General features: G+C 40.3%; 1 protein-coding gene across 1 annotated transcript in view; it reads right to left on the minus strand.

Annotated features, from left to right (window-relative positions):
- The window catches only part of CLIP1 (CAP-Gly domain containing linker protein 1), a 115,120-nt gene that overhangs the window by 41,350 nt on the left and 57,960 nt on the right, over positions 1-15,810 (minus strand). The window contains exons 6-8 of the mRNA XM_065417591.1: positions 13,992-14,189; positions 11,837-11,940; positions 10,239-10,299 (exon numbers count right to left, since the gene is read on the minus strand). Coding sequence (XP_065273663.1) covers positions 10,239-10,299; positions 11,837-11,940; positions 13,992-14,189 — 363 coding nt within the window. The remainder of the gene's footprint in view (positions 1-10,238; positions 10,300-11,836; positions 11,941-13,991; positions 14,190-15,810) is intronic.

Genomic DNA, 15,810 nt, shown 5'->3' on the forward strand with positions numbered 1-15,810 from the left:
CAGATGAGACATAAGGAAAAAACAAACCATCACTACTTGCTAGGGTTGCCAACACTCCCTGTTTGGCCGGGAGTCTCCCGGAATCGGGCTCGATCTCCCAGAGGCTACTGAAGCCAATCCAGGAGATTTTAGGTTGCTAAAAGTTGGATCAGCAGCACAGCGGGGATAAAGCAGGTTCCCTACCTGCCCTGACTCCAGGCCGCTCCTGGAAGCGGCCAGCATGTCCGGCAGCGGCTCCTAGGTGCAGGAGCGGCCAAGGGGGTCTCTGCACGCTGCTCCCCACCCCGAGTGCCAACTCCGCAGCTCCTATTGGCCAGGAACGGGGAACCGTGGCCAATGGGAGCAGCGGGGGTGGTGCCTGCAGGCAGGGGCACTTGCAGAAACCCCCCTGGCCGCCTCTGCATCTAGAAGCCGCTGCTGGACCTGCCGCCGCTTCCAAGAGCCACCCGAGGTAAGCACCGCCCGGCTGGAGCCTACACCCTGCACCCTTGATAGAAAAGGCCTAAAGATTTGATGGAAAAAGCCTAAAGGCCTAAGTAGAACTGAGGACGTGCATTCAACCTTGCATTTAATCATGTTAGCTATTTGCCAATCAATTTAATTGGCTCACTTGGCTCACAAGTATATGCAGCTGCTTCTCTATATCTCCCCAAGGTTTTTTTAGTGCAAAGGGTCAGCAAATGTACCTTGTTTTCCCTTCGAAATGATAAATGTATCTGCCACAGATGTCTCTTGTATCCCCCTCCCCAAAAGTAAAATATGTATCTTGTGTACCCTATTATCTATCCATAGGTCAGCGTAATGACGCAAAAGGATGAAGGCTAAGTTGTTTGTTACGGATTATAAAAAGGGCCTATTCGGCCATGTAAGGTGTGTCTCTCCTCTGGCATGAGCCGATGAGAGCGCCCGCTCAGCTGATCGATCAATAAAGAACTTGGTACCCGTCATCCTGTCTCTCCGTGCCTCCTTGATGTAATTGGGTAAGCTCCGGGGAGAACGGGCCCTATTTGGCCAACACCCTCTCCCGCACCCCAACCCCCTGCCCCATCCCTTAGCCCCCTCCTGCACCCAAACTCCCTCCCAGAGCCCGTACCCCAAACCTCCTGCCCCAGCCCCCTCCTGCATCCAAACTCCCTCCCGGAGCCTGCACCCTAACCCCCTGCCCCAGGCTCAGCCCGGAGCCCCCTCATACTCCAGACCCCTCCGTCCCACCCCCCAGCCCATAGCTTGCATCTCCTTCCACACCCCAACCCCCTGCCCCAGCCTGGTGAAAGTGAGTGAGGGTGTGGGAGACCTAGCGATGGAGGGAAGGGGGCTGGAATGAGTGGGGGTGGGGCCTTGGAGTAGGGACAAGGCAGGGCAAGGGTGTTTGGGTTTGTGCGATTAGACAGTTGGCAACCCTACTCCTTGCCCCCCTACAACTAAAACAGAAACTGCTATGAGGAGTAATTTTCTAAAGCAGAAAAATGATAGCTCCTCAAAAACCTCAGCAAACCAGTGCTCTCAAGGCTTTTCTGTTTGAGAAGGATGAAGATAATTGCCAGCTGCTTGATTCACAGACTATCTTTAAAGGATACACCAACTGGCCTTGAAATATTTTCCTTTGTGTTGCAAGGAACATCATAATACAACTGGCATTAATTGGTTCAGTTCCACACCAGGTAGAATTCTTCACATAGAGGGCTGAGCTCACTTATCACCTCTTGGACCAGTTTTACAGGTTCTCATCAAATACTGTAGCGTATTTTAAGGTTATTCTCATCTCAGTTACTGAAAGTTTGTCTTCTCCTGCTACAAGATTCCATGAACACTGAAGCCATCAACGAGGGCTTCGCAACCCAGCATTGATGTGCACGTGAGAGGAATTTAGGAACAAGGAAATTCATAAACAATGGTGTCTTGCAACATGTGACCTAGACTCCTATCATGTAATGGGAGATTTATGTCCTTTTGTCACATAGTCATTGACTTTCTGGTAATATTTTACCATAATTTTTTTTAGCACTATTTGATCAGTCATGCTGAGGTGTCTGCTGAGAATGGCCAACAGTGAGGATACAATATGGCCAACATACAAGATTCTTACTCATCTGTCCTACAGTTGTAGGCTTTGCATCTTCACTTTTGTAAATACAAGTAATTTTGACTGGTTGTTGCCAAAAAGTGTGAGGTTTTAGGCCCTATGTGGGCAGTTTGCTGGAGTGGAGCAACTACTATATTTGTACAAAAAAATAAGCACCTTCTTCTCCCCACAAACATAGGTCCCAAATCTGGTCTGGGATCCACTAGCATGGACCCTAGCAATGGACTGTGCACAGATGAAGTCACCCTGTAGCATTACATAAACCTTGGCCCAGAAGGGCCCTTTAGATACTGGGAGTTGCTCAGTCTCTACTGAATCTCATGTTAAAGGAAAGCATAGTTGTATGCACCTGTGTTAGTCTGGTCCATCATCATATTGATGCAGAATGACAAAAATGAACCAGAGACACCTCTTTCTCTTTTGTGTAGTTTCACTTTTGCCTTCCTGGGGTCTGGAAAAGAGCTGAAGTTCCTCAGTTTCTTTGAGAATAGTAAGGACCTGACTGGTGGGGAAAAAAACCTCAATCACTAGGAAGCTCTCCAGCCAAGCAGAATTCATTCCCTGTAGAGAGGTTTCTTCCCCCCCGCCCCCCCCAAAAAAAGAAAAGAAAAAGCAACTGGCTTGTGTTGCATCTGCTAACTGATGCTAACAGTTAACCAGAGGTGCCAAGATGCTAAACCTAAGCCCAATTTGTAAGCAAGTTTTGAAGAATCCTCTCTCAGTGCAAGATATTTGAATGCTATGATACCACGCACATGCTGCAGGTAATATTAATACTAATTCATCTGTGGGAGTTTTAAGTTTCCTCCTATTCCCATGTGTCTCTAAATCATGAAAATTTGGATCCATTACTCCCATCCAAATAAGTTATTGGATTACTATACATTTAAAGATTGCTTCCTGCTACATAAAAGCAATCCATCCCTACAGCTTTATAAACCAAGAGTGGGAATCTATAGAATATACTTCCTGTCAGAAAACAGAGACCTTACTGGAATTCTGCAAATACTAAAATTAAGACTTCAGATTGATAGTAGAAACAACGAATGTCAGTGATTTGACATTCATTACAATGCATATTATGCATTGTTATTTAAAATAATCTAAATCAATGGGGAGTAATCAGAGCTGTAGGCTGATCAGAGCCATTTCAAATTACTAGAATGCTTTAGGCTTAGAAACCATAAGCAATTCATTCCTTCAAGCAAAAATAAAAAAAATGTCATTTTTTTCATATGTGCAAAGGCATCCAAATAAGGAACTTGGAAGTCATTTCCATTCTTCATGGTTCTGGACTTCTGAGAGCACATCGGTATGATAATATACTATTACACTCTGCTAAACACACCTGCAAAGGGAGTACTGGGATCAACTAATTTAGTCATATAGGACCTGTCTCCGCTGAAATTTGACACAGGGTTAGCATCTTTCTAGAGAGAGATTAATATGGTTCTTGGTAGAAAGATACTAACGTTGTTTCAAGTCTCTGCACATGTAGAACTTCACCTTTCTAACAAGGGAATTAAAAAAAAATAAAAATCAGAGGTGTAAGCAGACTATGTAACTAGTGCCACTGGGTTCCCTATGGAAGGACCATACATATGGAGAAAAAACAAACAACCGTATGGCCACAGTACACACTGGTCAGCAAAATAAGCACCTAATGTTACAACCTGTACATAAGGTCCAGATTGCTCCATTCCCCCCAAAACCTTCAGACTGGAAGAATTAGAGTAAATTAAATGAGAACATTTGTCTATTTGCAGCAAGTCAGCATTTCTTTTGGAGCATAAAGAACCTCACTATCTGCTACAAGTGAACTGCTGAATACTTTCATAAATGGATCCACAACTTTGTTTGCTGCTTTGGACCTGTAGTCAAGTGATACCTTTCCATTTTGAAGAGATCTTACCTGGATTCCTTTGTAGAACTATATATAATAAAAATGTTACAAAAAGTCAAAATCTAATAGTCGTTTTAGTAGTGTCCTTCTTGGCTACTTTCTATAAAGTATATGGCAGAAGACAGGCACTCTCTTCGATATCCATTATACCCCGCAGACTGCGTGATCAGAAATCCTCCACGTTACAAATAGGTCTCGTTCATTTAAATAGTGAAAACCATTACCCTAGTGTCTTCTAACTCCCTCTGGAGTTTGTCAGCTTTGGTCTTTTCAAAGAGCAGGCTCTGTTCAAGCTCCTTAATGCGGGCATGCTCCAGTTTGGTCTGCGTCTGTTAGTAAAAAGGGAAAGGAAGAGAACACAACAGTGCCACCATCACATGCCAGCACAAAAGGAGGGAGCCACATGCAGGCCGTGCTGCCAGTATCTTCTACCAAGGATGAGCAGAGAAGATGCAGTGGGTAAAATGAACAGGGAAACTCTATGGATGAGAGAGATGGACTGAAAGTGTAAATGGTCTGATGTGTAAAATAAACAAACAAACCACAAACAAGAAGAAATACGGACAAAAAGTAAGGTAGATTCATGCAGCCAAGTAGAAGTTATTTATCAGTATGTGAAGTTTACCAGCACAAATTAGAATAGTTAATACTTTTTAAAGAACTATAAGCCCCTTCCGCCTATCACCCCCAACTAACACTGTATATTTATTTGGATGTAGCTGAGTTAGGTTTTTAATTATGAACTAGGGGATCAAAATTCAGACCTGGTGTACATGGGTGAAATAACACCATGGAACAGGACCAGCACACAGCAGATCTGAATTTGGCCATAGATATTGATTAAGGCTTCTGTAGAACACTATTTTTAATTTCTCTATAGTTTAAGTTTGTGCCATAAAAATCTTCCTGGCAAGTCCTGGGCAAGTCAAGATTCATTTGTTGCCATCATATGAATGGTGTGAATACACATAGAGTTACTCAGAACTGCAGAACATCTTTTCCCCACCTTTCCGAAGGGGAGCAAATGTGACTGATTTAGACTGGCTGCTCTGTAATTAAAATGCTGATTTGACCATGGTACATCACTCAAGTCTAAATTGGTTAGGCCAAGAGGAGGAAGTAAGTTTGTACTTCTAAAAGGCATCGTGTTCCAAGAGAGAAAAAGAAACCACACAAAGCGGAGCCAAGTACCTTCTGCCCTTTGCTCACAAAGGGGTAGGTTTTATAAAGAACTGTGGAATATCAGGATGCAGCTCCTGAATATTCAACAAAGAGGCGGAGACACTTTGCCAAGAGTCTGCAAGAAAGCATGGGGTTTAAGAGAGATGGAAAGAGTCTAGCAGTTACTCCCTTCTTGACTTGCACCACTGTGGGAGGGAAAAAGAAAAGCACACCCAGAGTTAAGAACTGCATGTCACACTCAGCTCTGAACTGCAGAGTTTAGTACATTGTGTCAATCTTAACACACATCATCATTAACCTAAAAGATGCCATCTTTTAAAAAGCAATATTCATGCCTGTTGGTTTAAGTGTCCTTTCCTAGAAAGAGGCGTGACCATCCCAACAACAGGGTGACCACCTGAAGGAGGCTGAATATTATTTTGTCTGTCTATGGCAAGACATGCTTCTCATCCTGAGAAGTTACCTGTGCCAGACTGGAGCAATGTTCTTCTATGTGATTTAGTTGTAGCTGTTAATTTAGTGTGAAGTACAGTGGCTGGATTTAATTAACCTAAGAAATATTAATTAGAAGAAACAGGTCTTCAGCTTGCAGAGCCAGACGTAGAATACGAAGGAGAAGAGAGTAATGTGAAGATATGTGGGATCCCATCAAGGCCCTACTCCATCTGTCACCATCCCAGTGCCCATACCGTAGTGTCTCCACAGTCGGCAGGAGATCTGTGAATACATGGGCACTCTACGTGCACTGTGCACCGGCATAGGTAATGTAGACCTAAGTCTCCACTGCCAGTGTCTGTAGTAAGATATTTTGAAATCCTGTAAAGCAGTGTTATGTATAAACAGTGATAAGCTGATTGTGACCATCTTCAAAGCAGCCCCAACAATCAAAGATCATAAGTACTCTCTGAAGAGGAAGTGAGATGGGGGAAAGCCTTTGTTTTGCTTCAGGTGTGTTCTCCTTCACCCATCAATTAATAAAAAGATGGCTTCACCTTAGCATTTCATTCTGATCGCATCAAGTTATTTCTCTATCTGTGTCAAAAGCTGGAAGTTGACTGGTGCTGAACCAAAATAGTTCTGTATCCATCATGATGAAAATGATAAGCCAATTCTACCAACATAATTCAATAGGCCCCAAAACATAGGGATCCAAAAGTATTAAACTTGCTTCAGAGGCTAAACTTTCAGCAGTTCCTTGGGCTAATGAAGTTTTTATGTGATTCTATGTCTCCTTTGTTCCTGAAGATCTTCAGAGGGCTTGACAAGACTGCCAGTTTGCCAAAAGAATAAGGATTGTCCTTTTACCAACAGCTTTCCATTATGTGGTTCGATATTCTGATGGGAATTAGAGATGTTAAGAGAACTTTTAAAATGTCTAAAAGTTTTAAATGCAATAGCTTTAATTCAGAGCCTTGGTGGGATTAGTTAGTGTGACTTCAGATCCAGCAAACCAAAAAAACCCAAGCCACTAAACAGCTCTAGAAATGTCTTGAGGTTTTTTAACTAGTGGTTTGGAATAAACCAACATACTTACTCTGTCACATTCCCTGAGGTGGATCTATACAGAAGGCCATATCCAGAATTCTCCTTACATCATGAATCTCTACTAAAATATGTACTATCTTAAAGCTTTCTACAGAACCCATCATATACAAAGCCTCTTTTTAATCCCTTGCTTATATAGCAGCTATAACAAACATATCTAGGTGCTGTCCAATTATACTAAAACCTTCAGAGATCAGAGTTAACAGAACTTATTCAAAAATATCCCACCACGCAGATATTATCTGCACTAAAACAAAAATAAATAAAGATGCTCAGCTAAATATAGAGGCGCAATCTAAAAGATACCACTCCAAACACCACTTTTGCTCATTTAAAGAACAAACAAAAACAAAAATAAATAAGTCTGATTTCCATAGGAAAGGCTCCAATTCCAAATAGGGATATCCACTGAGGAATTGTGGATCAGTCTGAGCTCCCTTCCAATCATCCAAAGAGACAAGTCTAAGGGACAAATTCTCCTCTTAGTTACACCCGAATGAATTCGGAAGGTTCAATGAAGTTACTCCAGATTTATTTTGGCGTAACATAAAGGAAAGCTTGATTCAGATGTAATAATGACAGGGAAGACTCTCTCTAGTCTGGGGAATCACAATTAGATGATGAGGGGAGACACAAATCCTGCCCTGACTTAAATCCTCTGCAACTCCACTAAGGATACATCTACTCTGCAAAAAAATCCTGTGGCAGCAAATCTCAAAGCCCAGTCAACTGACGTGGGCTCATGCTATGGCACCAAAAATAGCAGTGTAGACAATCCTGCTCGGGTTAGAGCTCAGGCTCTGGGACCCCCGCCCATGCAGGATTTCAGAGCCCAGGCTCCAGCCCGAGCGAGAGGGTCTACACTGCTATTTTTAGCCCCGTAGCATAAACCCAAGTGCCATGGGTTGTTTTGTTTTTTTTGCAGGGTAGATGTACCCTAAGTCGTTAAGTCCCAAATGCAGGGCCATCAGTTATCAACAATGCACAGCAATTGCACACTGTGCCTGCTCTCACTCTTTGAAATGAAATTCACAGTTTAGTTTTGCACCTATATCTACCTACTGATCCATCTGTACTGCTATGCTGAAGCTATAATGCTGACTAATGATTCTGGGACTGAAGCAGCAAGTCTTCAGTTCCCTGTGCTGGCATGTTCACCACAGAACATGGTCTAGATGGAACACTAGGTAAGAAACTATTAAATAATCCAACATGACTCTCCACTCAAAAGCAGAGCAACAAGGGTTTTTCTTGGGAAATAAGCCTGTTCAGGGAGAAATTAGAAGAGAGAGATCTGGAATAAAGACAGAGGGGAATGAGGAGTGCACAAAATAGGAAAGAGGAAAGTCACATGCAGATTTACTTCTAACACACCGTGTGCCTGATTTGGAAGAATAGAGGAGACCCAGATCACGGAAGTAGCTTCACAAAAGGAACACCTAAGAATGCATAGTAGGAAATCAGTTTTAGTCTTGAGAGCTTTCTATTTTGGTGGGGGAAGAGGGGTTGCAGGAGATTTTCTTGAACCAAAACAAAAGCAGAGGATTTTTTTGAATTCCATCTGCTTTGTACTGTGGACGGGGTAGAGGGGATTTATTTTAATGTCTTGCAAAGCGATATATTTCTTCTAGCCAGTCCTAAACAATCTCTCTGTGTTTCAGGAAGAAATCCTGTTATGCTACAATGAAAAATCCATAGCTTTGTACATTGTAAATAATGAGTTCATTCGTGTATTTTTCATCACTTTTCCTTGGATAATGCTTTCTCTCCAGCATTTCATAACAAAAAAGAGTAATCGGTAAGGAGAGGTGGGGCTATGCAATTTGTTCTCTAGGAAATTTCATGAAATGATTACAGTGCCATCCATTGAACAGTAGTGGGAGCTCACGGGAAAGCACACAGGATTTTGTGATCAATGCAGGTAGAGGCCTGCTTTTAGAGAGAAGATTTTTCAGGGCCCAAGACTGTAGCTTCCTGTAAGCTCCTGTTGCTTTTCAGTTGATTGCACTGTATTAAGTTTGCGGTTTTATTTTAAAAATTAATGATGACACATTCTCCCTGTCTTCAGTTAAAGGGGATCACAGGTGCTTAGTCATTACATATATTGCTTGTGATAAGTGTTGTAATTGCTCTGAAAGCAACATGCACACAAATACTAGAGTCAATGTTTCAATAGCAGATTATGCAGTTAGTGATTAAGTCTATCAATAAGCATTTTATCTGTACACAATCTGTTAACATGGGATGTCTCCACACACTTAAATGCCCTCTTACATTTTCAGGATCTTCAGAAATCTGCCTCTTTTGCTATCAGTAAAAATTAAAAAAAACAAAACAAAAAATATATTTCATCTAAATGCTTAACACTATCACTCCAATACAACAGGAGGCATTTCATTCATTTAAATTCAGCTTACACTCCTGAAGATATGCATCTTGTCAAACAACCAACCAGAGTCCTTAAAACAGTTTGCCATGATTTTAAACTCAATTTTAATTATCGATTGATTTAACAAACAAATCCAAAAAACACTTTCATGGACTGAACAACTAATAGAGCAGAGTATAGATAGGTACTTTAAAATGGATGGAAGACTGACACAAAGTAGAACTTAAGGAAATGTCACATGAAATGGACCACAAGGCTAGCACTTTCATCATTAATGGTTCATAGGGTTACAAGTCAGTTTAAATTTCTATTGTTCTTTACAATGGGAGAAGAGTAACCAACTTTTTTCAGATTAAATATGTTAAACTAGAAGACGCCCAACATTTTTATTTAAAATTTGGATTAAAAAACTGGCAGTGTTTAAATGGTCTCAATCTGTTTCTTTCTTATTAAATAATTCTATACACAATGTTTTTATTGTTAAGAATATTAGACTAGAGTTCAGTACATCATACCAGCTAGACAAAGTAGGAAGGTAAATCGTGATTAGAGTACATACTTTGTATTTCACTGGTGTGCTTAATTTTGAGCCCTCGCTAAAGCATGCAAGCCGATGTTAAGTCTTTGTTGAGAGATGTGCAGGGATAGTCATTTTTTGGTATGAATCACCCAGAAGACTGAGGTGGTTAAATCTTCAGCACCCACTTCAACAGGGACATGACTATTAACTGCCAGTTTTATAACTTTAAAATTGATTTCTAGTTGTTGGCTTCTTTTAAATAATTTGAAAAATGTTAGCAGGATTATAAAATTGCAAAAAGGATGAAATTTTACCAAGGGCTAAATTACATTATTCTGCCACAACTGCAGCCACTCAGCTATAGAAGCCATGCTGAAGAATACAATTTACTTAAGGGCCCAAGCTTGGCCATTTAAGCTTACACAAAGACTGCAGAATTGGGTACTTGAAGGTTTAGGGATCCCCTTCCATTTGTTCTGTGTACTCCTGGAATATCAACATGCAGTTTTAACTCTTCCTTTCATTGTCTTCACACTGGTAGCAATATAATGTCTATAGCTGTTTGCACTTCAACATCCTACCAAATGCGACTTTTACGAAGTTGGCAGTATTTTACCTCTAGGTCTCCTTTGGTAATGGACTCTTCCTCTACGCGGAACTGAAGATCCTCCACCTTCCTAGGAGTCATAAATTAAGACAGTTTTTCGTACTTACTTTTCATTAGAAATTAAAAGCCACAGCAACATTATATTTGAAATTATTTAATCAAGTTATCAGAAAAAGTGGGAGAAGGGAAAAAGTTCAACCCTGATTTTAAATGAGGGAACACTGAAAAATTCACATCAAAATCCTTCCTGAAGTTCTTTAAAGATTGGAAGAGACAGTATTAACGAAGAAAATAATAGTTTAAATAAACAAAATATATTTAAATTAACTAGTCACCATCTCATTCGTTTCTTTTTTAGACTTTCAAACAATGACCTGATAAAAAGACTTGATCCAGTTGCCATCACTAATTTCTATGATTCATGCTAAAAATGAGTAAGAAATTAGAAAATGTATTAAAAAAATTAAGAAGCTGGGGTGTTTTTTTTAGAAATGCACATTCTAAAACTCTAGTATAAGTAAAGCAAGTTGATCTGTACCCGTGCTGTCTGGTGGAGAGGAAGCCTGCGGGGGAGGAACTGATATGTGCTAAAGCACAACTTGCCTCATTTACACTAGAGTTTCAAAACATATAGATAGAACGTATTCGCGAACATCATCATCTCAAACTCCCCTCCCCCCCTTTTTATCCTAGTCAAACTTTATGTGGACTGAGATGGACCAGATGGTGTGTTCCTGTGGAAGAGGGCTCTGAAGTTAGATTCTGAGCAACCTACACTTGCTCCACAGTTCTCTCAACTCCACAAGAAATGTGGAGAGGAGAGAAAGGGTGCCTCATATCCCTTGAATGACACGCACTGGCTGAAAAACTCAGTTGACGGACTTTGAAGATGACCACGTCGAGTCTTCTCAGTCAAAGGCAGGGCTTGTGGGAATACGGGGTCTTTCAGACAATTAGTGTAAAGGAAAGGAACAATAAGAATTTAAGTTAGTATTTATCTTAACAGTAATTACAACGCTGTCTACACAACAACTCCTTGCTTTTGAGAGTGAAGGATTTAAGGTGGTTAGATTTCAAGTTACTGCATGAGATTATATCTAACAGTGCAGAGTACTTTCAAAGAAAATAAACTTAGAGTATTTAGGAGGAAGAGGGAGAAATACTACACTGCTGGAGCTGTGAACATTTCCCAAGCTGCAAAATGCCACTTCAGTTAATGTATATCAGTCATGTACAGCAACAGCTATGTTGCTTGGCAACATGCTGAAGGTGAGCTCAAGGCCAACGAGGACCAGAGTTAAAGTAGTCCCTCGCTGCCCTAGCAGCCGGTGAAAACAGGCTCATAGCATCTATTATAGAAAAAGCTTTTATTTTAAGCCCCATATGATGCAACCTGCAGAAGCTGCCTCAATACCACCGCCTCTGCAGGTTGCAAACTATTGGTCTAAGCAACTCCATAGCATGAACTATGCAAGTCACTTCACACCAGCCACAACACACTATATTTGTCCCATTTGGAATTAGTCTGTTACTGGCAAACCACCACATTTGAAACACAAAACCTTGTTTGTGATGGAGAGAAATCCTGAATAAAGTTTTTGGTTCACCTTTTCTCTTCCTCAAGCTGGTTGAGAAGCTCCACTTTCTCCCTATCAGCAGCTTCGACCATAGCTCGCAACTGGTCCATTTTTGCTTCCATTTCCAGTACATGCTAATTAGCAGCAATGACACAGAATTTAGAAAGTAAAAAGATTAGGCAAGTCAATATTTACTTGAAGAAGTTTAAACAGGGTTCTATTTAAGGGTGAAGAAAGCCATATGGTTTGCAGGAAATCAAAACAGTCAACTATTCCGTATGGAGGTGTAAATGGAAAGATTAAGAACAAAATACTTATAGCTTGGTAAAATGATAACCCAGGGGACAGGCACACGATAACCATTTACCAATATACCAGTGGTATAAGCAGCAAGGGGAGGTGTGGTATAATGGACATTAATTAGAAGGAATTGGATGAAATATGAAAAGCAAAATCTAGGCTAAATATCAGACTAAGGCTTCCTGAAGCGAGCTCTATCACATAAGAGCTGTCATACTGGGTCAGACCACTGTTCATTTTGCCCAGTATCCTGTCTCCGACAGTGGCATATACCAGAGCTTCAGGGCCACTGTATAGAACAGGGTAATGAAGGAGTAATCCACCACTGTCTTCCACTCCCATCTTCTGGCAGTCAGAGGTTTAGTGTTGCACTGAGCATGGGGTTGTTGCATCCCTGATTATCTGAGCTAATAGCCATTGATGGACCATTCTTCCATTAACGTATCCAGTTCTTTTTTGAACCCAGTTATACTTCTGGTCATTACAACATCCCATAGCAATGAGCTTCACAGGTTAGTTGTGTAAAGTTCTTCCTCTTGTTTGTATCAAACCTACTGTGTATTAAATTTCATCAGATGACCCCAGGTGATTGTATTGTGTGAAAGAGTAAATAATACTTGTCTATTCATATCTTCCACATCACGATTCTCGATCATATCCCCCCCCCTTAGTCATCTCTTTTCTAAAATGAACAGTCCTAAGCTTTTTGGTCTCTCCTTGTATGGAAACAGTTCCATACCCCTGATCATCTTTGTTGCCATTCTCTGAATCTTTTCCAGTTTCTCTAGATCCTTTTTGAGATAGGGCAACCAGAACTGGACACAGTATTCAAGGTGTTAGCGGATCATGGATTTATATAGTGACAGGATGATATTTTCTGTCTTATTTTCTATCCCTCTCCTAATGGTTCCTAACATTCTGTTAGCCTTTTTGACTGCTGCTAAGCACGGAGCAGAAATTGTCAGAGAACTATGCACAGTGACTCCACGATCTCTTTCTTGGGTGGTAACAGCTAATTTAGAGCCCACTGCAGTATAAATATAGCTGGGATTATTTTTCTTCCAATATGCATTACTTAGCATTTATCAATGTTGAATTTCATTTAATTACATATGGAATGGTCTCTCAAGAAATGTGGTGGAAGCATAAGCATTTGGGATGTGTAAAAATAGACTGGATGAAGGAATAAAGTTTATACATTACAGGTAATAATCCTGCAATGGCCACTTAGGGAATGGACGAGATAGCACCAAATAGGTAGCTTCTGTCTCTAGTCTACAATCTGGAAATGATTGTTAACAATATTTATTGCGAGCGTCTTAATTAAGGTATTATTGCCTAAGAGAGCTTGTTTCCAATGTGTAATTTTAATAACAAATGTTAGAATGCCCCCCTACCCAACTGCTCAGGGCACTGTACAATATTTAACAATGTTTTTAAAATACCACCTCTTAAAATTCAGAATGAACTATAAACATAACTTCTTAACAAGTCTCAACTTCACCATCCCAGGAACCTCTAAGAAGAGCAGTGGCTGCAGACTAGACTCAATTTTAAAATAGTGCCCATTACTCCCAAACTTGTCCAATCAAATAATAAAACCTAGTGTGAAGTTGAAAGAAGTTGGCTGTCCTACAATCATCATGTCAAAAGAGCAGCATTATTTCTTACAGGTTTCAGAGTAGCAGCCGTGTTAGTCTGTATCCGCAAAAATAACAGGAGTACTTGTGGCACCTTAGAGACTAACAAATTTATTAGAGCATAAGCTTTCGTGGGCTACAACCCACTTCTTCGGATGCATATATATGTAGCCCACGAAAGCTTATGCTCTAATAAATTTGTTAGTCTCTAAGGTGCCACAAGTACTCCTGTTATTATTTCTTACCTGATCATGTCCATCTCGAGCCAATGCCAGCTCCTGCTCTATTTCCCCTACATGACTTGTTGCTTTAGCAACCTCAGCCCTCTCCAGGTCCCTCTCTGCCAGAAGCTGTTCAATATGCTGCTGCTTCTCCTTCAGAGCCTCCTGGAGAGCAGTGGTGCCAGAAATTTTTCTTGCATATCGGGAAGATGTTTCTGTTAACTTCAAAAAAAGCAAATATGTTAAAAACCTCATTATCAAATAAAAAGGAAGGCTATAATCTTATTGTACAAGCATTTTGGGTGCTAGCTAAGCAGATGTTTATACCTGACTGCAGCTCCTCCCACACTTTATATATCAAAACCAATGAGAGAGGAAAATAATTTATTTCCTGTTTTAAAAATTAATTTCAAATTAGTTGCTCTGGAAGTTAATAAGGGACATGATTGTGCAGCAAGACTGTTCCGTGGCAATCAGCAGGTGATGCATAGGAGACCGAAGAGTTCAAATGAAAAAAGAAGGCTGGCCTCAGTCTAAGATGGGTACCATAGACTCAATCGAAGGCTAGCTTGTTAGGTTGCTGCTAAGCATCTTTTTCCATGAGTCCTGGCTAGATATAAAAATGTCCTCCTAGTAAAATTAGACATTCTTCCCTTATATATGGAATCATAATCTTGGGTCACTTTCTGCAATCTAAGAACATTTTAGGTTTCCAAATGGATTGTGCAAAGCCTTCCCCATGAAGTCCTATTACCGCCTTTTGTGTCTATGAAGGATGCATAAATACTCAGAGTAAAATTCTGCTGTCTTCATTTGAGACAATCTCCCATTGAAGCCAATGGGAATTTTCCTTGACTAAAAGGGAAAGTTCTGTAATCCTTGTCACTATCAGTACATTCTGAAGAAGTATAATTGATATCTGATAGGAATCACTCTGAGGATTTGAGTCGAACTAATAGTTTTTGGAAAGAACCGCTTTGGAATGACTAAAATTAAGGGTATAAATATAAATGAATCTATCTGCAAAATGTAATCTCTCTCAAATGAGTCTAAGGCTTTGCTTGATCAAGTGTGCCCACTATTCCACTTAATGGAATTGGCTCTTACAATGATTAGTGAGAATTTAGTATGCCCCTATCCTCCATTTTGTCAAAACTTTTTGCACTGCGAGGGAAAGTAGCAGAACTGAAAGTACAAGAATTTCTACTAATGAGTAATAGTTATTGAACAAGTTGTGGGTGCAGCAAGTATTGAGATAGTAAATTTGTTATAATATGTAACAATTGACCTGAAACCTAGTAATCCAAACTTTCTTCCCAGGTCTTAAACTATAGATAGCATTTTTGATCCTAGTTCCTATCAATATCTCAATTATTCAAAATCACAACCTTGCTCTCTGGGTAGATTAGTTTTAAACAGTATCACAGTAGTTGTGACCAAGAGCGGGAACATGTCTCTTTCATGGTCTTTCCAAAGATTAAATAATTGAACAATACTGCTGGCATTGGAGATCATCAGTCCAGACTTCCCTTTCTATGTTCTAAATTAAAAAGAATTGTTTTTGCCATTATCTTGCATTAGGAAAAAAATATATCCACCTCTCTCTTTTGACCACTGGGAATCGCTACAGATTCTAACATTTCCAAATTGGCTATGAATAACTTAGCTTTCCAAGAAAATCTGCAAATACTGTACTTCTCAAGTGATTCAAAAGTACTAGGCAGAATTACTTCAGCTTCTAATAAAGCCAAGCATTGTCTTTTGAAGTCTGGATGACCTTGCCTTATTTCCTCAGTGCTCCCGAGACATTCCTCCATCCCAGGAGCATGACAAAAAAAAAAAA

This window comes from Emys orbicularis, chromosome 16 (genome assembly GCF_028017835.1).
Source record: "Emys orbicularis isolate rEmyOrb1 chromosome 16, rEmyOrb1.hap1, whole genome shotgun sequence".
Taxonomy (NCBI): Eukaryota; Metazoa; Chordata; order Testudines; family Emydidae; genus Emys; species Emys orbicularis.